The 23,957-nt window shown below is 40.1% G+C and overlaps 1 protein-coding gene across 1 annotated transcript in view; it reads left to right on the top strand.

Annotated features, from left to right (window-relative positions):
• Nucleotides 1–4,054: 4,054 nt before the first annotated feature.
• LOC139473483 (fatty acid desaturase 2-like) overlaps nt 4,055–23,957 on the top strand; it is a 36,616-nt gene continuing 16,713 nt past the window's right edge. The window contains exons 1-7 of the mRNA XM_071256085.1: nt 4,055–4,386; nt 7,122–7,211; nt 10,556–10,753; nt 14,694–14,795; nt 16,461–16,647; nt 16,967–17,043; nt 20,570–20,667. Of these exons, the coding sequence (XP_071112186.1) occupies nt 4,192–4,386; nt 7,122–7,211; nt 10,556–10,753; nt 14,694–14,795; nt 16,461–16,647; nt 16,967–17,043; nt 20,570–20,667 (947 nt within the window). The 5' untranslated portion in view covers nt 4,055–4,191. The remainder of the gene's footprint in view (nt 4,387–7,121; nt 7,212–10,555; nt 10,754–14,693; nt 14,796–16,460; nt 16,648–16,966; nt 17,044–20,569; nt 20,668–23,957) is intronic.

The following is a 23,957-nucleotide window of genomic DNA, read 5'->3' as shown; positions in this document are numbered from 1 at the left end:
GGTTTATGTCGGTACTGTTACACTACAAGTTTTCAATTTGTCAATGTGGCATCAATATTGGAGGCATAATTACTGGAACTAGATGTTAACTGCTAGGGTTTGATCTGTTATTTGCATAAAGAAATCATTACAATGGTCTAAGCAAGTACATGTACTAACGTTTTTTTCCTAGGCAACACATTAAAGATCGGGTAATCCTATGTCAAACTAAGCAGCATTCACATGGTTACAATTTAAATATCCCTAGATCCGGCTGTGAACTATATCAGTGATTAACTTCATTGGCTAGTCCGGTTGTGGCCTGTATCAATGATTTACTTCATTTACTAGTTCCGGTTGTGGCCTGTATCAATGATTTACTTCATTGACTAGTTCCGGTTGTGGCCTACATCAGTGATTTACTTCATTGACTAGTTCCGGTTGTAGCCTGTATCAATGATTTACTTCATTGACTAGTTCCGGTTGTAGCCTGTATCAATGATTTACTTCATTGACTAGTTCCGGTTGTGGCCTGTATCAATGATTTACTTCATTGGCTAGTCCAGGTGTGGCCTGTATCAATGATTTACTTCACTGACTAGTTCCGGTTGTGGCCTGTATCAATGATTTACTTCATTGGCTAGTCCAGGTGTGGCCTGTATCAGTGATTTACTTCAGTGACTAGTTCCGGTTGCGGCCTACATCAGTGATTTACTTCATTGACTAGTCCATGTGTGGCCTGTATCAGTGATTTACTTCAGTGACTAGTTCCGGTTGCGGCCTACATCAGTGATTTACTTCATTGACTAGTCCAGGTGTGGCCTGTAGCAGTGATTTACTTCATTGACTAGTCCAGGTGTGGACGGTATCAATGATTTACTTCATTGACTAGTCCAGGTGTGGTCTGTATCAGTGATTTACTTCATTGACTAGTCCAGGTGTGGACGGTATCAGTGATTTACTTCATTGACTAGTCCAGGTGTGGACGGTATCAGTGATTTACTTCATTGACTAGTCCAGGTGTGGACGTTATCAGTGATTTACTTCATTGACTAGTCCAGGTGTGGCCTGTATCAGTGATTTACTTCAGTGACTAGTTCCGGTTGCGGCCTACATCAGTGATTTACTTCATTGACTAGTCCAGGTGTGGACGGTATCAGTGATTTACTTCAGTGACTAGTTCCGGTTGCGGCCTACATCAGTGATTTACTTCATTGACTAGTCCAGGTGTGGCCTGTAGCAGTGATTTACTTCATTGACTAGTCCAGGTGTGGACGGTATCAATGATTTACTTCATTGACTAGTCCAGGTGTGGCCTGTATCAGTGATTTACTTCATTGACTAGTCCAGGTGTGGACGGTATCAGTGATTTACTTCATTGACTAGTCCAGGTGTGGACGGTATCAGTGATTTACTTCATTGACTAGTCCAGGTGTGGACGGTATCAGTGATTTACTTCATTGACTAGACCAGGTGTGGACGGTATCTCCCATGAGGACGATGCCCAGGAATACTGCTGACACGACCTTGATAAGCTGTAAACCCAACTGGACTCCAGTTTCCCCTAAGCGTTGCAAACATTAATCAACAAGTGGCATCTGAAATACAATGTAATCAAGGGTGTTTTCTTTATCACAAGTCAATGTCGCTTTGCTTTTGCAAAAGCAGTTTATATATGATGGAGTGTACATCAGTATTATTAAATCTTCTGAAGAAAGAGCGAAGATACGAGTAGTACTTGAAAATCTGTTCTGAAAGGAACATGATATGCCAGAAGCCACTCAAAGGTATTTCTGTCCATTGTTTTAATAAGCGTACACACCTAATGAAATAGTGAGTGATACAACTGACATAATATCCGAACAATGCTACATTGATCAACAAATTCGTTTGCTCCCAGGGTAAACTATATCATGCAAATTCAATGGTACGGTATTTTTTCAATCAAATGTTTGACTTGGTCTGACATGGAAAGTTTAGATACAAAGCAACACGAGTTGTTAAGAACAAGTGGGACGTCAAATCTCCTATTGTAGGAAGTTATATGTCTTGTCCCCAAACAGGATCTGGTTTGTCTGTCGAAGGTATAATGATTGCATAATGTATTCAAGCTTCATTAAGAAACGATTGTAGTCACAGCAGGAGAAAGACAAAATCTAGTAATTAAGCTATGCGCTTCTGAGCAGAATATCTCTAGGAATCTAACAATAACCATGACCCACTTCCACAAAGCGAATTTATCGCTTAGACGATCATAACTCCCATACTTTAAGATCACTCTGTAGAATGGGGAGACTTGCGACAGATGGACCAGAAACTACTATAGCGAGACCTGTTCGTCTTGGTGTAATGCCAGTACATAGAATCAAAAGAATGTATTTGTGGAACAGTTGCGAATAATAACCTTTTCATATAAAATTTACCATATTTGATAGAATAAACAACATAATTTTGATTGTGACATGTGTCAATCGCAGTGTATTTCCTATGTATCCCAAATCAAAATATAGTTGCGGTTTTCTTCGTGATGTTTTATTTTGGAATATTGTTTAGCTTAGAAAATCAATGTAGAGGTTTATAAATCCATGAGACAATTTTTTTTATCTCAGGAATGAATAATGCTGAAAATACCCCAGCTGACGTCGGATACATGCTTCGGTAGAACACGAGATAAAAACCGCTTTACCACAGGGCCACACCCCACTGCACCCAAACAACCACCGGTACACACAGGTGACGTACGTCGGGAGCTGACTGTGCCCGGCTAGTCACACTCCCGTCTGTGTTTATCATGGTTATATATTGACCTGCCCAGTGCAGCCCCACGCTGAACCTTATACATTATGATGACAAACGGGCGCAACTTAACAATAAGGTTGTTTTTGTTGCACCAATACTGTCACATAGATTTGAATCAATGTACCTATCAATACTAGTTAATACCAAGGCATACATGTATATTTGTTTAGTTGATAACGTACGTGACTTTCAGCACGTGCACAATATATAATACACAGTTGACACAAGTTGACGGATGACAAAGTAGATAATTTATTGATAAAAAAACTTCTTTATTTTACTGTCAAGGGCGACGTTTCGGTATAGATCCTTATACCTTGCTTGACAGCGGTAAAAGGATCGACCTGTACCGAAACGTCGCCCGTGACAGTAAAATAAAGAAGTTGTTATCCATACGTTGTTTCTGCTTTGTACATTTGACATGGTTGTTACAACATAGGCCACTTTTATTAGTAGTACAACCACGGAACAGATATAAGTGTCTTATTTGTGTTCATTGATATAATTAGATGCGCGCTATTGTGAATCAGTGATAATATGGCTAGGAATATATTCAAGGATGCCAACTGGGTGACAGATAGATCTATGTTTAGCTCCTCAGCATGACTCGTCTCTTGAACTACATATGATCATATAGATCTAGGTCGTTCATACGCCCAACAACGAATGTAACAAGACATTTTTTTTGCTTTGCAACACGTTAACATGTATCGAACAATACACGAATGTTTGAAATGAACAATGTTTGTTTTTCGTTGACTTCTTAGTACTAGATCTGTCTGTTTTAATACACATGGCTAAACAAAAAATAGATTTGATTCACTGATTGCATTGTTTTTATTCTGATATAATTTAGATTTCTCAAGGCTTATAATGCAGATTCAACTGACAAAACTACAGCCATTTATTTGATGAAAATGGCCATTAAAACAACGTTTACATAAGGCCTGCGGGTTGTGAATGCAAACATTCAATGATTCGTTTCCAACAGGTATCTGTCACTATGGACACCCATAAACAGCCGGTGCGCGGGAATACTACTGACAAGCATACGTATTTTGGTTAAATTACGTAACTTTGAAATAATAATTTGCAATATTCATATAGACGATTGACATAACTAAATGCTATATCACAGGCTACTGCTTTCAACTTTCAATATCCATTCTATCAAATTACCCGTTACTAATTGCAAGTAAAATCAGTTTGAAGGACGATCAGTTATATAGATTGAACTAGTTGGAGGAACACACTGTTATCGGCCTTCACCTTGTAATAGGAAGCGGCAGGGGAGCAGCTAGGAGTTTATGTGTATCGTGCATGTGTTTTACTTGTCTACCGTTTGTAGAGCAATGATGAGACATTTGTGAACAAAACTTGAGAACAGAAGACAGGACGGATTATTGTGACAAGATGGGAAGAGGTGGGAAGGCAGAAAACGGTACCAGGAAACTTGGTGTTTTCAGTGTCGAGGAAGTAACGAGCCACAACAAGGCGGATGACAAATGGTTGATTATTAACGGAAATATTTACGACATAACAACATGGGCTAAGAAACACCCTGGCGGTGCCAAAGTCATCAGCCATTACGCCGGTGAAGATGCGACGGTGAGTTTTGTAATGCATGAACCCTTCCGGTGTCTCACTTTCATTAACACCTTATGCAATATGGACCGGGACATATTTCTGTAGTTGTGCTTCAGTTATACAAATTACATTTTTAGTATCTCCGGTAGTACAATCAATTTTTTCATTCATCAAAATGTACAAGAAATGCTATTATCTGTCGTCTGCAAACTGACAAAAAACAAAATTCCCAAAGTTCAATCTACACATGTTTATCCTTAACACTATATAATTATGCTATGGATTTCGCAATATATACAGGTTATGCATTTGGGGAAATATAGCTCAAATAGATTTCAGAATTGTATTTTGGGGTAGAAATGACAGACAGGTAGAAAGCAATGACAGAACTGAAAGCGCATCATCAGGTTGTTTGATTTAGTCACAAGACACCGTCCATGTGTCTTTTCTAAACTTGTATTTAAGCAAGGTGATTTTGGTGGTTTTTTAAAAATATTTCCGCACAAGAGTCTGTCTTGTTCATTTTCGGATAAATATTTCTCGCTTCTAATGAAAACGAGGAAAAGTAAAATGAGATGAGATCACGTGTGTGATCGCTTTTCACTAAAGATCAATATAATTTGTCTTTTTGATTTATCCTTGTGTAATATGGATTTGGTCACATAAGAAACATACATTGCCACATCCTGAGAATAAAAAAACAGAGAATATCTCATCCCCCTCCCGTCACGAGATAAGAGAAATATGATATTTCACATGACACATGGAATATCCTATTTTTTATATATTTTGTGTGTACTTGTCGACCAGAAATTAAATTATTTCATTACAAATGTAAAACATAAATTCTCCCTTCCTAACACACAGGGACAATTCACCACCCCCTGTATATGCGACTTAAAAAGTATTTTTGTCTTTGCAAAATCCTTAAAAAATATATACAGAAGTATAAAAAAATATTTTGGATAATGAAAATTCTTTGTCATACGTTAAGATATGATTATATACCAAATGAACTTTAAAAATTCTTGAAAACTGTTGAAAGCGAAAGAATACATGCTGGTCAAGTAACAGACATGTGCTTTGCGAAACAAACGGTTTCGGTTAAAGACTTAAATGAGAAATTTACAGTTTATGACAAAACATTTCCAAGAGAATAACAGACTTCAAGAAGTGATATTAACTTCACAAATGACCATCTGTCGTAAAAAGGATGTTGAAAGTTTGTGTACAGGCTAGACACTTACGACAATTTGAAGGGAGTTACTCTTGCATGACAATTTTTCCTTCAAAGTGTTATGTTCACTGCAGTGAAATATCTGGTGTTATATTCATTGCACAGAAAATATCACTTTTCTCAACTTCAGAAAACTAAGTCTTTTACACTGACGTATATAATAAATATTGAAGTTAAGTGTTATCTTTCTATTTACTTGACTTTTATTGATATTTTGAGCTAATCATGATCATTCTTTCCTTATGATAATGAAGTGATGGGCCAATTGCTTCCGCGTCCAAACAAACTGAATGATGTCATCAGGTTTCAGTCAGACGATTGGCTGACCAACATTGATCTCCCTTGAGCAAATATGGCGTGCTTGGAGGGCTACAAATTTTGACATCACAAGTGATCAATAAAATGAGTAATTTTACAATAATATGTACAAGTTACGTAATTATCGTTCGGGTGAACAAAAAAAGGCTCCCATTCTCAACCTTTTCAAATATCATGCACATGTGTACATGTCTCGGGGGGCCACATTTCTCCAAAAACTGATGAGCTGCTGTCAGATCTGTTGTTACAGATACTGACTGGTGTTGGAATGATAGAGATGGAGTGACTGAAACATCTGTGATGATATCCGAGTTATAATCAAATCTACCCAATCGTTAAAAAAACACAGATCTAGATGTGGTGTGGCATCATCATGGAGATGATGACATGCAGACCATCTTGCAAACATCATATCTTGTGATGGACCCTCCTCCCAAACTCACTGAGGTATCTGTGACACGCAGCAGTTCCATCTGTTTCCCAGGGTCCATTACATCCGATGTCCAAGGTTGGAGAAGGTGGCTGGTTGACAACAATGTTGTTCTTCTTAACCCATTGGATAATTCCAAAAGATATGTTGGATTTTTGGCCATTATACAAGACCAGAAGTACAGCATCAGCACTGCCTTTCTTTGAAATTTAGTAAATGATTGGCAGAAGATATCAGAATAGGCCAGCCAGTCTCAGACACGGTGCCAACAGCTCCCGGTGAATCTCCTTCCATCAACTCACCCCGCATACATGCACCAGAAAAATATGTGATGTCTAGCATGGCTAGAGTCATGGTAACTGTTTGGAGTTACTGGTAGTAACGGCCTGGGTCTTGTAAGTGGAAGATGATATGAGCATCGGAGGTGTGTTAGCCGTTGGAAGCCCCTTTTCATGAATGTTGTGGATGACTTGTACTTGGTCATTGTTTTGGAGAAAGCGGAAAAAATAATTATCAAATGCTTCTTGAATGGCAGATCTGGCATGTACTCTACTATAATTTTCTAGGTTTCTGTACCGGAACCTCAACCCCACTTGACAGTTAATGACAGAATGCTTGATGTTCATGTGGTTTGGCCCTGACTCTATGAAGGTTCATTCTCCAATGAGCTCACAAGTAATTGTGAATCTTTGTTTCTTGATACTCAGAATGAATAGGTTTCTATTTGCATTGACTTCATCATGAGTGTACAGTGACTAATTTGTCTTGTAGGATGCGTGGGTGGCGTTTCACAAAGACAGGGAGTTTGTACAGAAGTACATGAAGGCCTTGCAGATTGGAGTCGTCAAGGAATACAAACCCGTGAGTTCAATATGTCCGTATTCAGTTAGTCTCTAGCTGCAGGCTCATCTCACAAATACACCTGTAGTACTCCAGGGTACAATACTTGAGGAAATCAAAGGTAGGAATGATTCCAGGGTACAACAGGTTGTTCATGAATGTAGGAATGATTCCAGGGTACAACAGGTCGTTCATGAATGTAGGAATGAATCCAGGGTACAACAGGTCTTTCATGAATGTAGGAATGAATCCAGGGTACAAGAGGTCGTTCATGAATGTAGGAATGAATCAGGGTTCAAAAGGTCGTTTATGAATGTAGGAATGATTCCAGGGTACAACAGGTCGTTCATGAATGTAGGAATGATTCCAGGGTACAACAGGTCTTTCATGAATGTAGGAATTAATGCAGGGTACAACAGGTCGTTCATGAATGTAGGAATGAATCCAGGGTACAACAGGTCGTTCATGAATGTAGGAATGATTCCAGGGTACAACAGGTCGTTCATGAATGTAGGAATGAATCCAGGGTACAACAGGTTGTTCATGAATGTAGGAATGAATCCAGGGTACAACAGGTCGTTCATGAATGTAGGAATGAATCCAGGGTACAACAGGTCGTTCATGAATGTAGGAATGAATCCAGGGTACAACAGGTCGTTCATGAATGTAGGAATGAATCCAGGGTACAACAGGTCGTTCATGAATGTAGGAATGAATCCAGGGTACAACAGGTCGTTCATGAATGTAGGAATGATTCCATGGTACAACAGGTCGTTCATGAATGTAGGAATGAATCCAGGGTACAACAGGTCGTTCATGAATGTAGGAATGAATCCAGGGTACAACAGGTCGTTCATGAATGTAGGAGTGAATCCAGGGTACAACAGGTCGTTCATGAATGTAGGAATGAATCCAGGGTACAAGAGGTCGTTCATGAATGTAGGAATGAATCCAGGGTACAACAGGTCGTTCATGAATGTAGGAATGATTCCAGGGTACAACAGGTCGTTCATGAATGTAGGAATTAATCCAGGGTACAACAGGTCGTTCATGAATGTAGGAATGAATCCAGGGTACAACAGGTCGTCCATGAATGTAGGAATTAATGCAGGGTACAACAGGTCTTTCATGAATGTAGGAATGAATCCAGGGTACAAGAGGTCGTTCATGAATGTAGGAATGAATCAGGGTTCAAAAGGTCGTTCATGAATGTAGGAATGAATCCAGGGTACAAAAGGTCGTTCATGAATGTAGGAGTGAATCCAGGGTACAACAGGTCGTTCATGAATGTAGGAATTAATCCAGGGTACAACAGGTTGTTCATGAATGTAGGAATTAATGCAGGGTACAACAGGTCATTCATGAATGTAGGAATTAATGCAGGGTAGGTGTTTATGTAATATATGGTTGATTGTGTATCATCATAACCCAGCAATATGCATTGCTGCACATGCAGTCAGCCGATTGTTCGTGGCATTAAACAACATTCACTGTGTCTACGTATCCTGAAGCCCACCAGCTGGAAGCTGTCTGCAGCCAACTGATTCAGGTCATCAGAGGAAGGTGGCCTGTATTGGGGGAGAGGGTATGGCACGCCAGGATGATGATCAGAGATAGAGTAGTGCCCTGATTTACAGTTACACTGGCTAACAGATTAATCATTGATTTTGAGCACTGGATCAAGTGACTTGAGATTAAGCAATGATTGCAATGCTTGTTGCATCCAAAGGAACTTTGATAATAAAGTTAATGAGGTGAACGTTTCAATTATTTCTAAAAATACATTTTGCCATAAATGTTATCAATTGATTTAAAAAAAATTGATTTGTTGTACAAAGGGTGTTCATTAAAGATTTCCCCTAAACCACTTAGGGTTATCATATTTGGTTGAAATTTCACATGTGTAATGAATTACTAATGATACATGTATCTATGGGTTATCTCTGAATTTGCAGCACCGAACTATTAATCTTACCACTTTTACAGGTGTTATGATTGAGTAGGGTGTGACAATGGAGCCAGTAGAATACCGAGCAGTGATTAGGTTTTTATTTTTGAAAGGTCGCAGACCAAAAGAAACTTTCGATGAAATGAAAGCAACTTATGGGGAAGATGCCCCATCATATGACGTTGTTAAACACTGGCACCGCCAGTTCAAGTGTGGTTGGACATATGTGGAAACAGCTGCCATTCCTGGTCGCCCCCATTCAGCCATTGATGAGGACACTATCCATCAAGTGGAGACCGCCATTTTGGCCAGTTAGCACAAGATGTCAGATCAGTGTAGGGTCTGTGGAAAAAATCATCCATGACAATTTGAACATGCATAAGGTGTCTGCACGATGGATTCCTAGGATGCTCACACCTTTCCAAAAGCAGGAACGAGTCAATTGCTCAAAGGATCTTGTGGACATGTGCCAAAAAAACCAGGCAAACTTTTTTGACTGACATATCACACAGGATGAAACATGGGTCCATCACTATGATCCTGAGACTAAAATTCAGTCGATGCAATGGAAGCATGTGGAGTCACCACCCCAAAAGAAAGCACGTGTCCAACCCTCTGCAGGCAAGGTCATGGTCACTGTGTTTTGGGACCAGCACAGAGTAGTGATGATGGATTTCTTGGCAAAGGGTACCACAATTACAGGAGCTTATTATGCTTCACTGCTGCGGAAATTGCGGGACGCTATCAAGCTTAAGAGGCGTGGCATGCTGACCAAGGGTGTCCGTCTCCTGCAAGACAATGCTCCAGTACACAACTCTCATGTTGCCCAGACAGAAGCGCGGTCCTGTGGCTATGAAATCCTTCCACATCCTCCTTACTCTCCTGACCTTGCACCACCTGACTTCCACCTCTTTCCAACAATGAAGTCACTTTTGAAGGGAAAACATTTCACAGATGATGAAACACTGATTTCTGAAGTCAAGTCCTGGTTTCAGACGCAAAATGAGGGCTTTAACAAGCGAGGTCTCCATAGTTGCATAAAACGATGGGAGAAGTGTGTAACTCTTGGTGGTTCCTATGTGGAGAAAGGCTAATACCTATGCCAAGTTTCATTCCACTAGGTCCATTGGAAGTGGGTCAGGGGAAATCTTTAATGAACACCCCTCATACAAGTTGTTTGCACAATGATTTATGACATATTTCAAATTATCGATGTGTGGCATATTTACTGTCGCATATGATTATTGTGATGGGTATTATATGATGACTTTCTCTTAAGTACTAACATACAACCTGACTATATCATTTTTGTGTTCACAAGTATCATTAATCAGTGTGAATAGCACCATTACTCATTTACTTACTATACACAGGAGTTTTAATATTATTGCAGTAATTTTCTAATCTGCCATGTTAGAGTCCTGTGATACAAGATTTCCGAGAACTACGCGAGACAGTGGAGAAGTCTGGATGGATGAAGATAAACCCAGTGTTTTTCTTGTGCCAGTTTCTCAGCCTGGTGGCAATGGAGGTATCAGCAGCAGCAACGATGTACTACTATGGCACAGACTGGCTGCCGTACATGGCTGCTGTGCTGCTATATTCCACATGTCAGGTAAACACACAAGCACTGTATGAAAAGAAGCAATTCCTGTTTGTTAGGAGCAGAATGTATTGTGAAGAGGGTGTGATTTGTGTCTGTACGCTGTGCTTATTTATCACTCTTCTGTCCCAGATGAATTCTGCTGTAAAATTAGTCTGCGGTAGATTCTGAGGGTAAAAAGAACTATTTCCCCCTCAAAAGAATTATACAAACTCATTTTTCGAAGACACGAATCCAAATCTGAGACAAAATAATTCCCCAAACTGTCATTATATACCTGTGACAGAACATACAATTGATGTAAGAAATATCCATAGTGTAGTTGATATTTAGTTTTGGTTTCATGTAAATTTGGTTTATGAAGTCATAATACCACAAGAACGTTTAAAAGTGAGAATTATGTATTTCAAAGTTTGCTCTATTGTAGGATTCATATTTTGTATGTTTGAATCACATGTTAAACTGTTTGGGCGTCACTTGGGCAAAATTCATCAGAAAAGCTTGAAAATAATTGTAAAGATTGATAAAAAAGAGCAAATTCTTCTATTTTGATACTGCAGTGAGTTCCATTTTCTGTTTGTGGAATCACAGAATTTGTCTGTGACTGCCTCTGGCACACATTCACCAGTGCCTCACAGGGTCTTGTACTGTCATCTGTCTTATGCCTCCTTTGTACTAAAAGGTGTGGTAATTGTGAAATTTCACAGTCAAATTTGCAGATGACACACTGCTTATGGGTTTGATAAAGGAGATTAGAGAATTTATGGGTTGTTTTTGAACGACACCTTTTTTCAAACAGCCATATTGATAGTGAGAAAACCTAAAATTTTATGGATCATAACTTTTCGTTTATTGCATTTAGATACGTTTCGAAGTTGATCTAGCTAGAGTGACTGCAACCAAGTGATGAGAGGTTTATGTGCAACATATGTTGTGGCAAACTGCAGATTAACATTAACAATAACAGGTATTAGATAACAAGTAGCACACAGATTATTGGATGAAGCCAGATGTACAGTAAGAGTGACAAGTAGCGCAAGGATAATTAATCCAGATGTACAGTAAGAGTGACAAGTAGCACAAAGGTAATTAAGCCAGATGTACAGTAAGAGTGACAAGTAGCACAAAGGTAATTAAGCCAGATGTACAGTAAGAGTGACAAGTAGCACAAGGGTAATTAAGCCAGATGTACAGTAAGAGTGACAAGTAGCACAAAGGTAATTAAGCCAGATGTACAGTAAGAGTGACAAGTAGCGCAAGGGTAATTAAGCCAGATGTACAGTAAGAGTGACAAGTAGCACAAGGGTAATTAAGCCAGATGTACAGTAAGAGTGACAAGTAGCACAAAGGTAATTAAGCCAGATGTACAGTAAAGGTAACAAGTAGCACAAAGGTAATTAAGCCAGATGTACAGTAAGAGTGACAAGTAGCACAAAGGTAATTAAGCCAGATGTACAGTAAGAGTGACAAGTAGCGCAAAGGTAATTAAGCCAGATGTACAGTAAGAGTAACAAGTAGCACAAGGATAATTAAGCCAGATGTACAGTAAAGGTAACAAGTAGCACAAGGGTAATTAAGCCAGATGTACAGTAAGAGTGACAAGTAGCGCAAAGGTAATTAAGCCAGATGTACAGTAAGAGTGACAAGTAGCATAAAGGTAATTAAGCCAGATGTACAGTAAGAGTGACAAGTAGCACAAAGGTAATTAAGCCAGATGTACAGTAAGAGTGACAAGTTGCACAAAGGTAATTAAGCCAGATGTACAGTAAGAGTGACAAGTAGCACAAAGGTAATTAAGCCAGATGTACAGTAAGAGTGACAAGTAGCACAAAGGTAATTAAGCCAGATGTACAGTAAGAGTGACAAGTAACACAAAGGTAATTAAGCCAGATGTACAGTAAGAGTGACAAGTAGCTCAAAGGTAATTAAGCCAGATGTACAGTAAGAGTGACAAGTAGCACAAGGGTAATTAAGCCAGATGTACAGTAAGAGTGACAAGTAGCACAAAGGTAATTAAGCCAGATGTACAGTAAGAGTGACAAGTAGCACAAAGGTAATTAAGCCAGATGTACAGTAAGAGTGACAAGTAGCACAAGGGTAATTAAGCCAGATGTACAGTAAGAGTGACAAGTAGCACAAAGGTAATTAAGCCAGATGTACAGTAAGAGTGACAAGTAGCACAAAGGTAATTAAGCCAGAAGTACAGTAATAGTGACAAGTAGCACAAGGGTAATTAAGCCAGATGTACAGTAAGAGTGACAAGTAGCACAAGGGTAATTAAGCCAGATGTACAGTAAGAGTGACAAGTAGCACAAAGGTAATTAAGCCAGATGTACAGTAAGAGTGACAAGTAGCACAAAGGTTATAAAGCCAGATGTACAGTAAGAGTGACAAGTAGCACAAAGGGAAATTAAGCCAGATGTACAGTAAGAGTAACAAGTAGCACAAGGGTAATTAAGCCAGATGTACAGTAAGAGTGACAAGTAGCACAAGGGTAATTAAGCCAGATGTACAGTAAGAGTGACAAGTAGCACAAGGGTAATTAAGCCAGATGTACAGTAAGAGTGACAAGTAGCGCAAGGGTAATTAAGCCAGATGTACAGTAAGAGTGACAAGTAGCACAAAGGTAATTAAGCCAGATGTACGGTAAGAGTGACAAGTAGCACAAAGGTAATTAAGCCAGATGTACAGTAAGAGTGACAAGTAGCACAAAGGTAATTAAGCCAGATGTACAGTAAGAGTGACAAGTAGCGCAAAGGTAATTAAGCCAGATGTACGGTAAGAGTGACAAGTAGCACAAAGGTAATTAAGCCAGATGTACAGTAAGAGTGACAAGTAGCATAAAGGTAATTAAGCCAGATGTACAGTAAGAGTAACAAGTAGCACAAGGGTAATTAAGCCAGATGTACAGTAAGAGTGACAAGTAGCACAAAGGTAATTAAGCCAGATGTACAGTAAAGGTAAGAAGTAGCGCAAAGGTAATTTAGCCAGATGTACAGTAAGAGTGACAAGTAGCACAAGGGTAATTAAGCCAGATGTACAGTAAAGGTAACAAGTAGCACAAGGGTAATTAAGCCAGATGTACAGTAAAGGTAACAAGTAGCACAAGGGTAATTAAGCCAGATGTACAGTAAGAGTGACAAGTAGCATAAAGGTAATTAAGCCAGATGTACAGTAAGAGTGACAAGTAGCACAAAGGTAATTAAGCCAGATGTACAGTAAGAGTGACAAGTAGCACAAAGGTAATTAAGCCAGATGTACAGTAAGAGTGACAAGTAGCACAAAGGTAATTAAGCCAGATGTACAGTAAAGGTAAGAAGTAGCGCAAAGGTAATTTAGCCAGATGTACAGTAAGAGTGACAAGTAGCACAAGGGTAATTAAGCCAGATGTACAGTAAAGGTAACAAGTAGCACAAGGGTAATTAAGCCAGATGTACAGTAAAGGTAACAAGTAGCACAAGGGTAATTAAGCCAGATGTACAGTAAGAGTGACAAGTAGCATAAAGGTAATTAAGCCAGATGTACAGTAAGAGTAACAAGTAGCACAAGGGTAATTAAGCCAGATGTACAGTAAGAGTGACAAGTAGCACAAAGGTAATTAAGCCAGATGTACAGTAAGAGTGACAAGTAGCACAAAGGTAATTAAGCCAGATGTACAGTAAGAGTGACAAGTAGCACAAAGGTAATTAAGCCAGATGTACAGTAAGAGTGACAAGTAGCACAAAGGTAATTAAGCCAGATGTACAGTAAGAGTGACAAGTAGCACAAAGGTAATTAAGCCAGATGTACAGTAAGAGTGACAAGTAGCGCAAAGGTAATTAAGCCAGATGTACAGTAAGAGTAAAAAGTAGCACAAAGGTAATTAAGCCAGATGTACAGTAAAGGTAAACAGACTTTATAACATAGACATTATTCTGCCTACCTGTCAGGTTATATGTTTGTCTCCTTTCAGGCCCAAGCAGGCTGGACGCAACATGACTATGGCCATCTGTCTGTCTTCAAAAGTAACAAACTCAACCACTGGGCTCATAATTTGGTTATAGGATTTATTAAGGTGAGACACATGTCTACAGACTCGTCAGTTTGTCACAGGATTTCTAAATTTGAGACTCATTATAAAAACATACAAATTTATGGATGACAACTTCTGGCTTATTGCGCGATGTTTCGATGTAGATTCTTACACTGTTATCAATCTGGAGTTGAAACGCTGCTACATGCTATGAACCAGAAGTTGTTATTCATAAAGTTGTGCATTTTTATTATTCACTCACCACCAACTTCTTGAATGCCAATCAAACAAGGTGGGACTCATGTCCAGCGACTCATCAGTTTGTGATAGGATTTATTTGTGTTTGAGATGTGCCTCTGTTCACCCAGCAGTGAATGGGTACACGGTACTTCTTCTTTGGAACTAAGAGATAGATATCAACCATATTTTGTTGGAAGCATTCTCTGGTGGTGAGGATTCAAAACTGTACAAATGGAGGGGCTGACCCCCCAAGGGGCTGAGAGGAGGAGCCAAATAGGGGTAATTTGGCTATATTACTTTAAAAGACTTCTTCTTTGGAACTAAGAGATAGGTATCAATCATATTTGATTGGAAGCATTCTCTGGTGGTGAGGATTCAAAACTGTACAAATGGAAGGGTTGACCCCCAAAGGGGCTGTGAGGCGGGGCCAAATAGGGGTAATTTGGCTATATTGCTTTAAACAACTTCTTCTTTGGAACTAAGAGATAGATGTCAACCATATTTGGTTGGAAGCATTCTCTGGTGGTGAGGATTCAAAACTGTACAAATGGAAGGGTTGATCCCCAAAGGGGCTGTGAGGCGGGGCCAAATAGGGGTAATTTGGCTATATTGCTTTAAACGACGACTTCTCTGGAACTAAGAGATAGATATCAACCATATTTGGTTGGAAGCATTCTCTGGTGGTGAGGATTCCAGACTGTACAAATGGAGGGGTTGATCCCCCAAGGGACTGAGGGGCAGGACCAAATAGGGGTAATTTGGCTATATTGCTTTAAACGACGACTTCTCTGGAACTAAGAGATACATATAAACCATATTTGGTTGGAAGTACTCTCAGGTGATGGGAATTCACAATTATATAAATGGAGGGGCTGACACCCCCCCTCACCCCCCCCCTCCCCAGGGGCTGAGGGCGGGGGCAAAAGAGTTTATAACTTGGACACAGTTAAGATCCCCACCGTATAACCATAAGTACAATTGCTGAATATAATGAGAGGAATGCACATATGCTACCAGGACTGGCCCTTCTGTTCATCTGTCCAGCACTCCCAAAGGAACCTTGACCATAACATGCAACCCGATATTATCCCCACCCTATGATTAATAGATACATTGTATACATTTGTTTGTTATGAAGAGAATAATACATTCATGCCAATAGGATTCGCTCTGGGGCCCAGCCTTGCCTCTGGAAACTTAGATCCTGGATCAAATCATGGAAATGGTTCAGATCTTTATGCTACATTTGTATCTACAGAAATAAACATTCATTGTGTCAGATTTGCCATCCACCCATTTTAAATGCTGACAGAGTCAAAATTATGAAATATTTGCAGTATTATGTACATGTACAATGCAAATGTATATTTTGTCATGATTGCGTAAATATTCAGGTGAGCGATACCGGCCCTATGGGCCTTTTGTTGTTGTTGTTGTCATTATTATTTCTATCAATCAATGTTACAGGGTGCCTCATCACATTGGTGGAATTTCCGCCACAACCAACACCACTGCAAGCCTAACATCCTGAAGAAGGACCCTGACATTGAGATCAACTACCTGTTCCTCTTGGGGGACTATCTCCCTGTGTCGTGGGGGAGGAAGAAGAAGGGGGTCATGCCCTACAACTTCCAGCATAACTACTTCTTTCTGTGTGAGTTGCCCAGACAAACAGGCAATCTATCTTTCATGGCTTTGTCAGTGATGAGAGGGTATTGATAACTACTACTTACTGTTGTAAATGGGATTTTACCTGTGAACTCTTTTTTCTGAATAGTTGCAGGGTATTCTCAGTAAGCTATGCTTGTTGTAAGATGCAACTAACTGTTTAGGTGTTCAGGCTAAGTGACTTGGTTGAATTGGATTGTCTTGTCCAGATTAGATTACTTACAGGCAGTTGTAGCAGGAATAGTGCTGACTGCAGCAACAAAACATACAAGTACTCGCTTAAAGGGTTTTTGTTTTTGTTTCAGTGGGACCCCCTCTACTATTACCAATTTATTTTCACCTGGAAAACTTTTATTTTGTCTTTAAAAGAAAAGATTGGTGGGTAAGTTGGCATATAGTATAACTTACTAAATGAAGTGTAAAGCAAGGTGCTCTTGACATCACCGTGTTTTGCAGGGGCTGAGGCATAAAACCGCTTTTGTACATGATGAACTTGATGGTTATTATTAGAATTGGATACAACTTGACATTGTCTGTATGGCAGGGTCTTGTTTGGGGGAAAACTCTGGGAAATGTCGGATACATTCATGAAAAATCAAACCAGTTTCCAGTCACATGTCCCATCACTAAATGGAAATGTGATGATTGTGTTCACTGAGTTGGGGTGTGATGATTGTGTACACTGAGTGGGTATGTGATGATTGTGTTCACTAAATGGAAATGTGATGATTGTGTTCACTGAGTTGGGGTGTGATGATTGTGTACACTGAGTGGGTATGTGATGATTGTGTTCACTAAATGGAAATGTGATGATTGTGTTCACTGAGCGGGTATGTGATGATTGTGTACACTGAGCGGGGATGTGATGATTGTGTTCACTAAATGGAAATGTGATGATTGTGTTCACTGAGCGGGTATGTGATGATTGTGTACACTGAGTGGGTATGTGATGATTGTGTACACTGAGTGGGTATGTGATGATTGTGTTCACTAAATGGAAATGTGATGATTGTGTTCACTGAGTGGGGATGTGGTGATTGTGTTCACTGACTGGGATTGTGGTGATTGTGTTCACTGAGTGGGTATGTGATGATTGTGTTCACTGAGTGGGTATGTGATGATTGTGTTCACTTAGTGGGGATGTGATGATTGTGTTCACTGAGCGGGTATGTGATGATTGTGTTCACTTAGTGGGGATGTGATGATTGTGTTCACTTAGTGGGGATGTGATGATTGTGTTCACTGAGCGGGTATGTGATGATTGTGTTCACTTAGTGGGGATGTGATGATTGTGTTCACTGAGCGGGGATGTGATGATTGTGTTCACTTAGTGGGGATGTGATGATTGTGTTCACTGAGTGGGGATGTGATGATTGTGTTCACTGAGCGGGTATGTGATGATTGTGTTCACTTAGTGGGGATGTGATGATTGTGTTCACTGAGCGGGGATGTGATGATTGTGTTCACTTAGTGGGGATGTGATGATTGTGTTCACTTAGTGGGGATGTGATGATTGTGTTCACTGAGCGGGTATGTGATGATTGTGTTCACTTAGTGGGGATGTGATGATTGTGTTCACTGAGCGGGTATGTGATGATTGTGTTCACTGAGCGGGTATGTGATGATTGTGTTCACTGAGCGGGGATGTGATGATTGTGTTCGCTGAGCGGGTATGTGGTGATTGTGTTCACTTAGTGGGTATGTGATGATTGTGTTCACTGAGTAGGGATGTGATGATTGTGTTCACTGAGTGGGTATGTGATGATTGTGTTCACTGAGTGGAAATGTGATGATTCTGTTCACTGAGCGGGTATGTGGTAATTGTGTTCGCTGAGTGGGGATGTGGTGATTGTGTTCACTGAGTGGGGATGTGGTGATTGTGTTCACTGAGTGGAAATGTGATGATTGTGTTCACTGAGCGGGGATGTGGTGATTGTGTTCACTGAGTGGAAATGTAATGATTGTGTTCACTGAGCGGGGATGTGGTGATTGTGTTCACTGAGTGGGGATGTGATGATTGTGTTCACTGAGTGGAAATGTGATGATTGTGTTCACTGAGCGGGTATGTGATGATTGTGTTCACTGAGTGGGGATGTGGTGATTGTGTTCACTGAGCGGGGATGTGGTGATTGTGTTCACTGAGCGGGGATGTGATGATTGTGTTCACTGAGTGGGGATGTGGTGATTGTGTTCACTGAGCGGGTATGTGATGATTGTGTTCACTGAGTGGGTATGTGATGATTGTGTTCACTGAGTGGGTATGTGATGATTGTGTTCACTGAGTGGGGATGTGATGATTGTGTTCACTGAGTGGGTATGTAATGATTGTGTTCGCTGAGTGGGTATGTGATGATTGTGTTCACTGAGCGGGTATGTGATGATTGTGTTCACTGAGTGGGTATGTGATGATTGTGTTCACTGAGTGGGTATGTGATGATTGTGTTCACTGAGTGGGTATGTGATGATTGTGTTCACTGAGTGGGTATGTAATGATTGTGTTCGCTGAGTGGGTATGTGATGATTGTGTTCACTGAGCGGGTATGTGATGATTGTGTTCACTGAGTGGGTATGTGATGATTGTGTTCACTGAGCGGGTATGTAATGATTGTGTTCGCTGAGTGGGTATGTGATGATTGTGTTCGCTGAGTGGGTATGTGATGATTGTGTTCACTGAGCGGGTATGTGATGATTGTGTTCACTGAGTGGGTATGTAATGATTGTGTTCGCTGAGTGGGTATGTGATGATTGTGTTCACTGAGTGGGTATGTGATGATTGTGTTCACTGAGCGGGTATGTGATGATTGTGTTCACTGAGTGGGTATGTAATGATTGTGTTCACTGAGTGGGGATGTGGTGATTGTGTTCACTGACTGGGATTGTGGCAATTGTGTTCAATGATTGGGATTATGGTGATTGTGTTCACTGAGTGTGGATCTGGTGATTGTGTTCACAGAGTGGGGTTGTGGTGATTGTGTTCACTGATTGGGGATGTGGTGATTCTGTTCACTGAGTGGGATTGTGGCAATTGTGTTCACTGACTTGGATTGTAGCAATTGTGTTCAATGATTGGGATTATTGTGATTGTGTTCACTGAGTGTGGATCTGGTGATTGTGTTCACTGAGTGGGGATGTGATGATTGTGTTCACTGAGTGTGGATCTGGTGATTGTGTTCACTGAATGGAGATGTGGTGATTGTGCTCACTGACTGGAAATGTGATAATTGTGTTCACTAACTGGGTATGTGGTGATGGTGATCACTGAGTGGGTATATGGTGAGTGTTCACTGACAGGGGATGTAGTGATTGTGTTCACTGACTGGAAATGTGATAATTGTGTTCACTGACTGGGTATGTGGTGATTGTGTTCACTGACTGGGTATATGGTGATTGTGCTCACTGACTGGAAATGTGATAATTGTGTTCACTAACTGGGGATGTGGTGATTGTGTTCACTGAGTGGGTATGTGATGATTGTGTTCACTGACTGGGTATATAGTGATTGTGCTCACTGACTGGAAATGTGATAATTGTGTTCACTAACTGGGTATATGGTGAGTGTTCACTGACAGGGGATGTAGTGATTGTGTTCACTGACTGGAAATGTGATAATTGTGTTCACTGACTGGGTATGTGGTGATAGTTTTCACTGAGTGGGGTTATGGTGAGTGTTCACTGACAGGTGATGTAGTGATTGTATTCACTGACAGGGGATGTGGTGATTGTGTTCAGCGAGTGGAATTGTGGTGAGTGTGTTCACTGACTGGGTATATGGTGATTGTGTTCACTGAATGGGATTGTGGTGATTGTGTTCACTGAGAGGGGATGTTGTGATTGGGTTCACTGAGTGGGGATGTGGTGAGCATGTTCACTAACTAGGGTGATCACTAAGTGGAAATGTTGTTGTGCAGGACTTGATGTGGACCACATTGTTCTTCATGAAGCTGTCGTGGGTGTACTCTCCCTTGCTGGGGCACTGGGGGACCTTCTGGTTCTACATGCTCGTCAGGTACGTTCTGTTGTAGTTCACAATGTCTGCCGTGAATGTTAGCTGTTGTAGTTCACAATGTTCACAATGTCTGCAGTGAATGTTAGCTGTTGTAGTTCACAATGTGTGCAGTGAATGTTAGCTGTTGTAGTTCACAATGTTCACAATGTCTGCAGTGAATGTTAGCTGTTGTAGTTCACAATGTCTGCAGTGAATGTTAGCTGTTGTAGTTCACAATGTCTGCCGTGAATGTTAGCTGTTCTAGTTCACAATGTCTGCAGTGAATGTTAGCTGTTCTAGTTCACAATGTCTGCAGTGAATGTTAGCTGTTGTAGTTCACAATGTCTGCAGTGAATGTTAGCTGTTCTAGTTCACAATGTCTGCAGTGAATGTTATCTGTTCTAGTTCACAATGTCTGCCGTGAATGTTATCTGTTCTAGTTCACAATGTCTGCAGTGAATGTTATCTGTTCTAGTTCACAATGTCTGCCGTGAATGTTATCTGTTCTAGTTCACAATGTCTGCAGTGAATGTTATCTGTTCTAGTTCACAATGTTCACAATGTCTGCAGTGAATGTTAGCTGTTCTAGTTCACAATGTCTGCAGTGAATGTTATCTGTTCTAGTTCACAATGTCTGCCGTGAATGTTATCTGTTCTAGTTCACAATGTCTGCAGTGAATGTTATCTGTTCTAGTTCACAATGTTACCAATGTCTGCCGTGAATGTTAGCTGTTCTAGTTCACAATGTCTGCCGTGAATGTTAGCTGTTCTAGTTCACAATGTCTGCAGTGAATGTTATCTGTTCTAGTTCACAATGTCTGTAGTGAATGTTATCTGTTCTAGTTCACAATGTCTGTAGTGAATGTTATCTGTTCTAGTTCACAATGTCTGCAGTGAATGTTATCTGTTCTAGTTCACAATGTCTGTAGTGAATGTTAGCTGTTCTAGTTCACAATGTCTGTAGTGAATGTTAGCTGTTCTAGTTCACAATGTTACCAATGTCTGCCGTGAATGTTATCTGTTCTAGTTCACAATGTCTGCCGTGAATGTTATCTGTTCTAGTTCACAATGTCTGTAGTGAATGTTAGCTGTTCTAGTTCACAATGTTACCAATGTCTGCCGTGAATGTTAGCTGTTCTAGTTCACAATGTCTGCCGTGAATGTTATCTGTTCTAGTTCACAATGTCTGCCGTGAATGTTAGCTGTTCTAGTTCACAATGTCTGTAGTGAATGTTATCTGTTCTAGTTCACAATGTCTGTAGTGAATGTTATCTGTTCTAGTTCACAATGTCTGCCGTGAATGTTATCTGTTCTAGTTCACAATGTCTGCAGTGAATGTTAGCTGTTGTAGTTCACAATGTCTGCAGTGAATGTTAGCTGTTGTAGTTCACAATGTCTGCAGTGAATGTTATCTGTTCTAGTTCACAATGTCTGCAGTGAATGTTATTTGTTCTAGTTCACAATGTCTGCCGTGAATGTTAGCTGTTCTAGTTCACAATGTCTGCAGTGAATGTTATCTGTTCTAGTTCACAATGTCTGCCGTGAATGTTAGCTGTTGTAGTTCACAATGTCTGCAGTGAATGTTATCTGTTCTAGTTCACAATGTCTGCCGTGAATGTTAGCTGTTCTAGTTCACAATGTCTGCAGTGAATGTTATCTGTTCTAGTTCACAATGTCTGCCGTGAATGTTAGCTGTTGTAGTTCACAATGTCTGTAGTGAATGTTATCTGTTCTAGTTCACAATGTCTGTAGTGAATGTTATCTGTTCTAGTTCACAATGTCTGCCGTGAATGTTATCTGTTCTAGTTCACAATGTCTGCAGTGAATGTTAGCTGTTGTAGTTCACAATGTCTGCAGTGAATGTTATCTGTTCTAGTTCACAATGTCTGCAGTGAATGTTATTTGTTCTAGTTCACAATGTCTGCCGTGAATGTTAGCTGTTCTAGTTCACAATGTCTGCAGTGAATGTTAGCTGTTCTAGTTCACAATGTCTGCAGTGAATGTTACCTGTTGTAGTTCACAATGTCTGCCGTGAATGTTAGCTGTTCTAGTTCACAATGTCTGCAGTGAATGTTATCTGTTCTAGTTCACAATGTCTGCCGTGAATGTTAGCTGTTGTAGTTCACAATGTCTGCAGTGAATGTTAGCTGTTCTAGTTCACAATGTCTGCCGTGAATGTTATTTGTTCTAGTTCACAATGTCTGCAGTGAATGTTAGCTGTTCTAGTTCACAATGTTACCAATGTCTGCAGTGAATGTTAGCTGTTCTAGTTCACAATGTTACCAATGTCTGCAGTGAATGTTAGCTGTTCTAGTTCACAATGTCTGCAGTGAATGTTAGCTGTTCTAGTTCACAATGTTACCAATGTCTGCAGTGAATGTTAGCTGTTCTAGTTCACAATGTTACCAATGTCTGCAGTGAATGTTAGCTGTTCTAGTTCACAATGTCTGCCGTGAATGTTAGCTGTTCTAGTTCACAATGTCTGCAGTGAATGTTATCTGTTCTAGTTCACAATGTCTGCCGTGAATGTTAGCTGTTGTAGTTCACAATGTCTGCAGTGAATGTTAGCTGTTCTAGTTCACAATGTCTGCCGTGAATGTTATTTGTTCTAGTTCACAATGTCTGCAGTGAATGTTAGCTGTTCTAGTTCACAATGTTACCAATGTCTGCAGTGAATGTTAGCTGTTCTAGTTCACAATGTTACCAATGTCTGCAGTGAATGGGTATACAGGACCGTTGGTAACCGTTGGTTGATTTAGTTGAAATTATTTGGCTCTAAAGGTGGACAGCCACGTAACTCTTTCAAACTCACATCAATGAGATGATTTGTTTTGAATGTTTAGACACAGCTGGACATTTTGTTTATTATTTGCAGTTGACTTGATGAAAACTTTTATGTCAAATTTCACTTGTGTCTACAATATCCAGAGGAAGTTTTGATTAGTTCCAATGACTAATAGTGAGAGCAGATCACTCTGCTTCATTGAGACCTGTGACAGGGATCACGTGATCCTCACTCTAGTCTTGGGAAAGCATGGGGTACTTCCCACACCTCCCATCATGGATCAGGCTAACTGCTGTCTTACATTTAGGGAATAGCCTACCAACTATGAGAAGAGAACATGATCTCAAGTCACTGCATCTTTAAATCCCAGTGATGGATTTATTTCATTAGGGGCAGATAATAGATGAATAGGTGATTCTATATTTCTAACTATCAGACAATTGTTGAAACGTCTCATAAAATCTTTTGTCATAAACAGATAAACAATAGATGACTTACTTCATCTTTGATTATTTACCACTGCAAT

Source organism: Haliotis cracherodii, unplaced genomic scaffold (genome assembly GCF_022045235.1).
Source record: "Haliotis cracherodii isolate W230 unplaced genomic scaffold, xgHalCrac1.p SCAF_29, whole genome shotgun sequence".
Taxonomy (NCBI): Eukaryota; Metazoa; Mollusca; class Gastropoda; order Lepetellida; family Haliotidae; genus Haliotis; species Haliotis cracherodii.
This window is presented reverse-complemented; position numbering and strand designations above follow the sequence as displayed.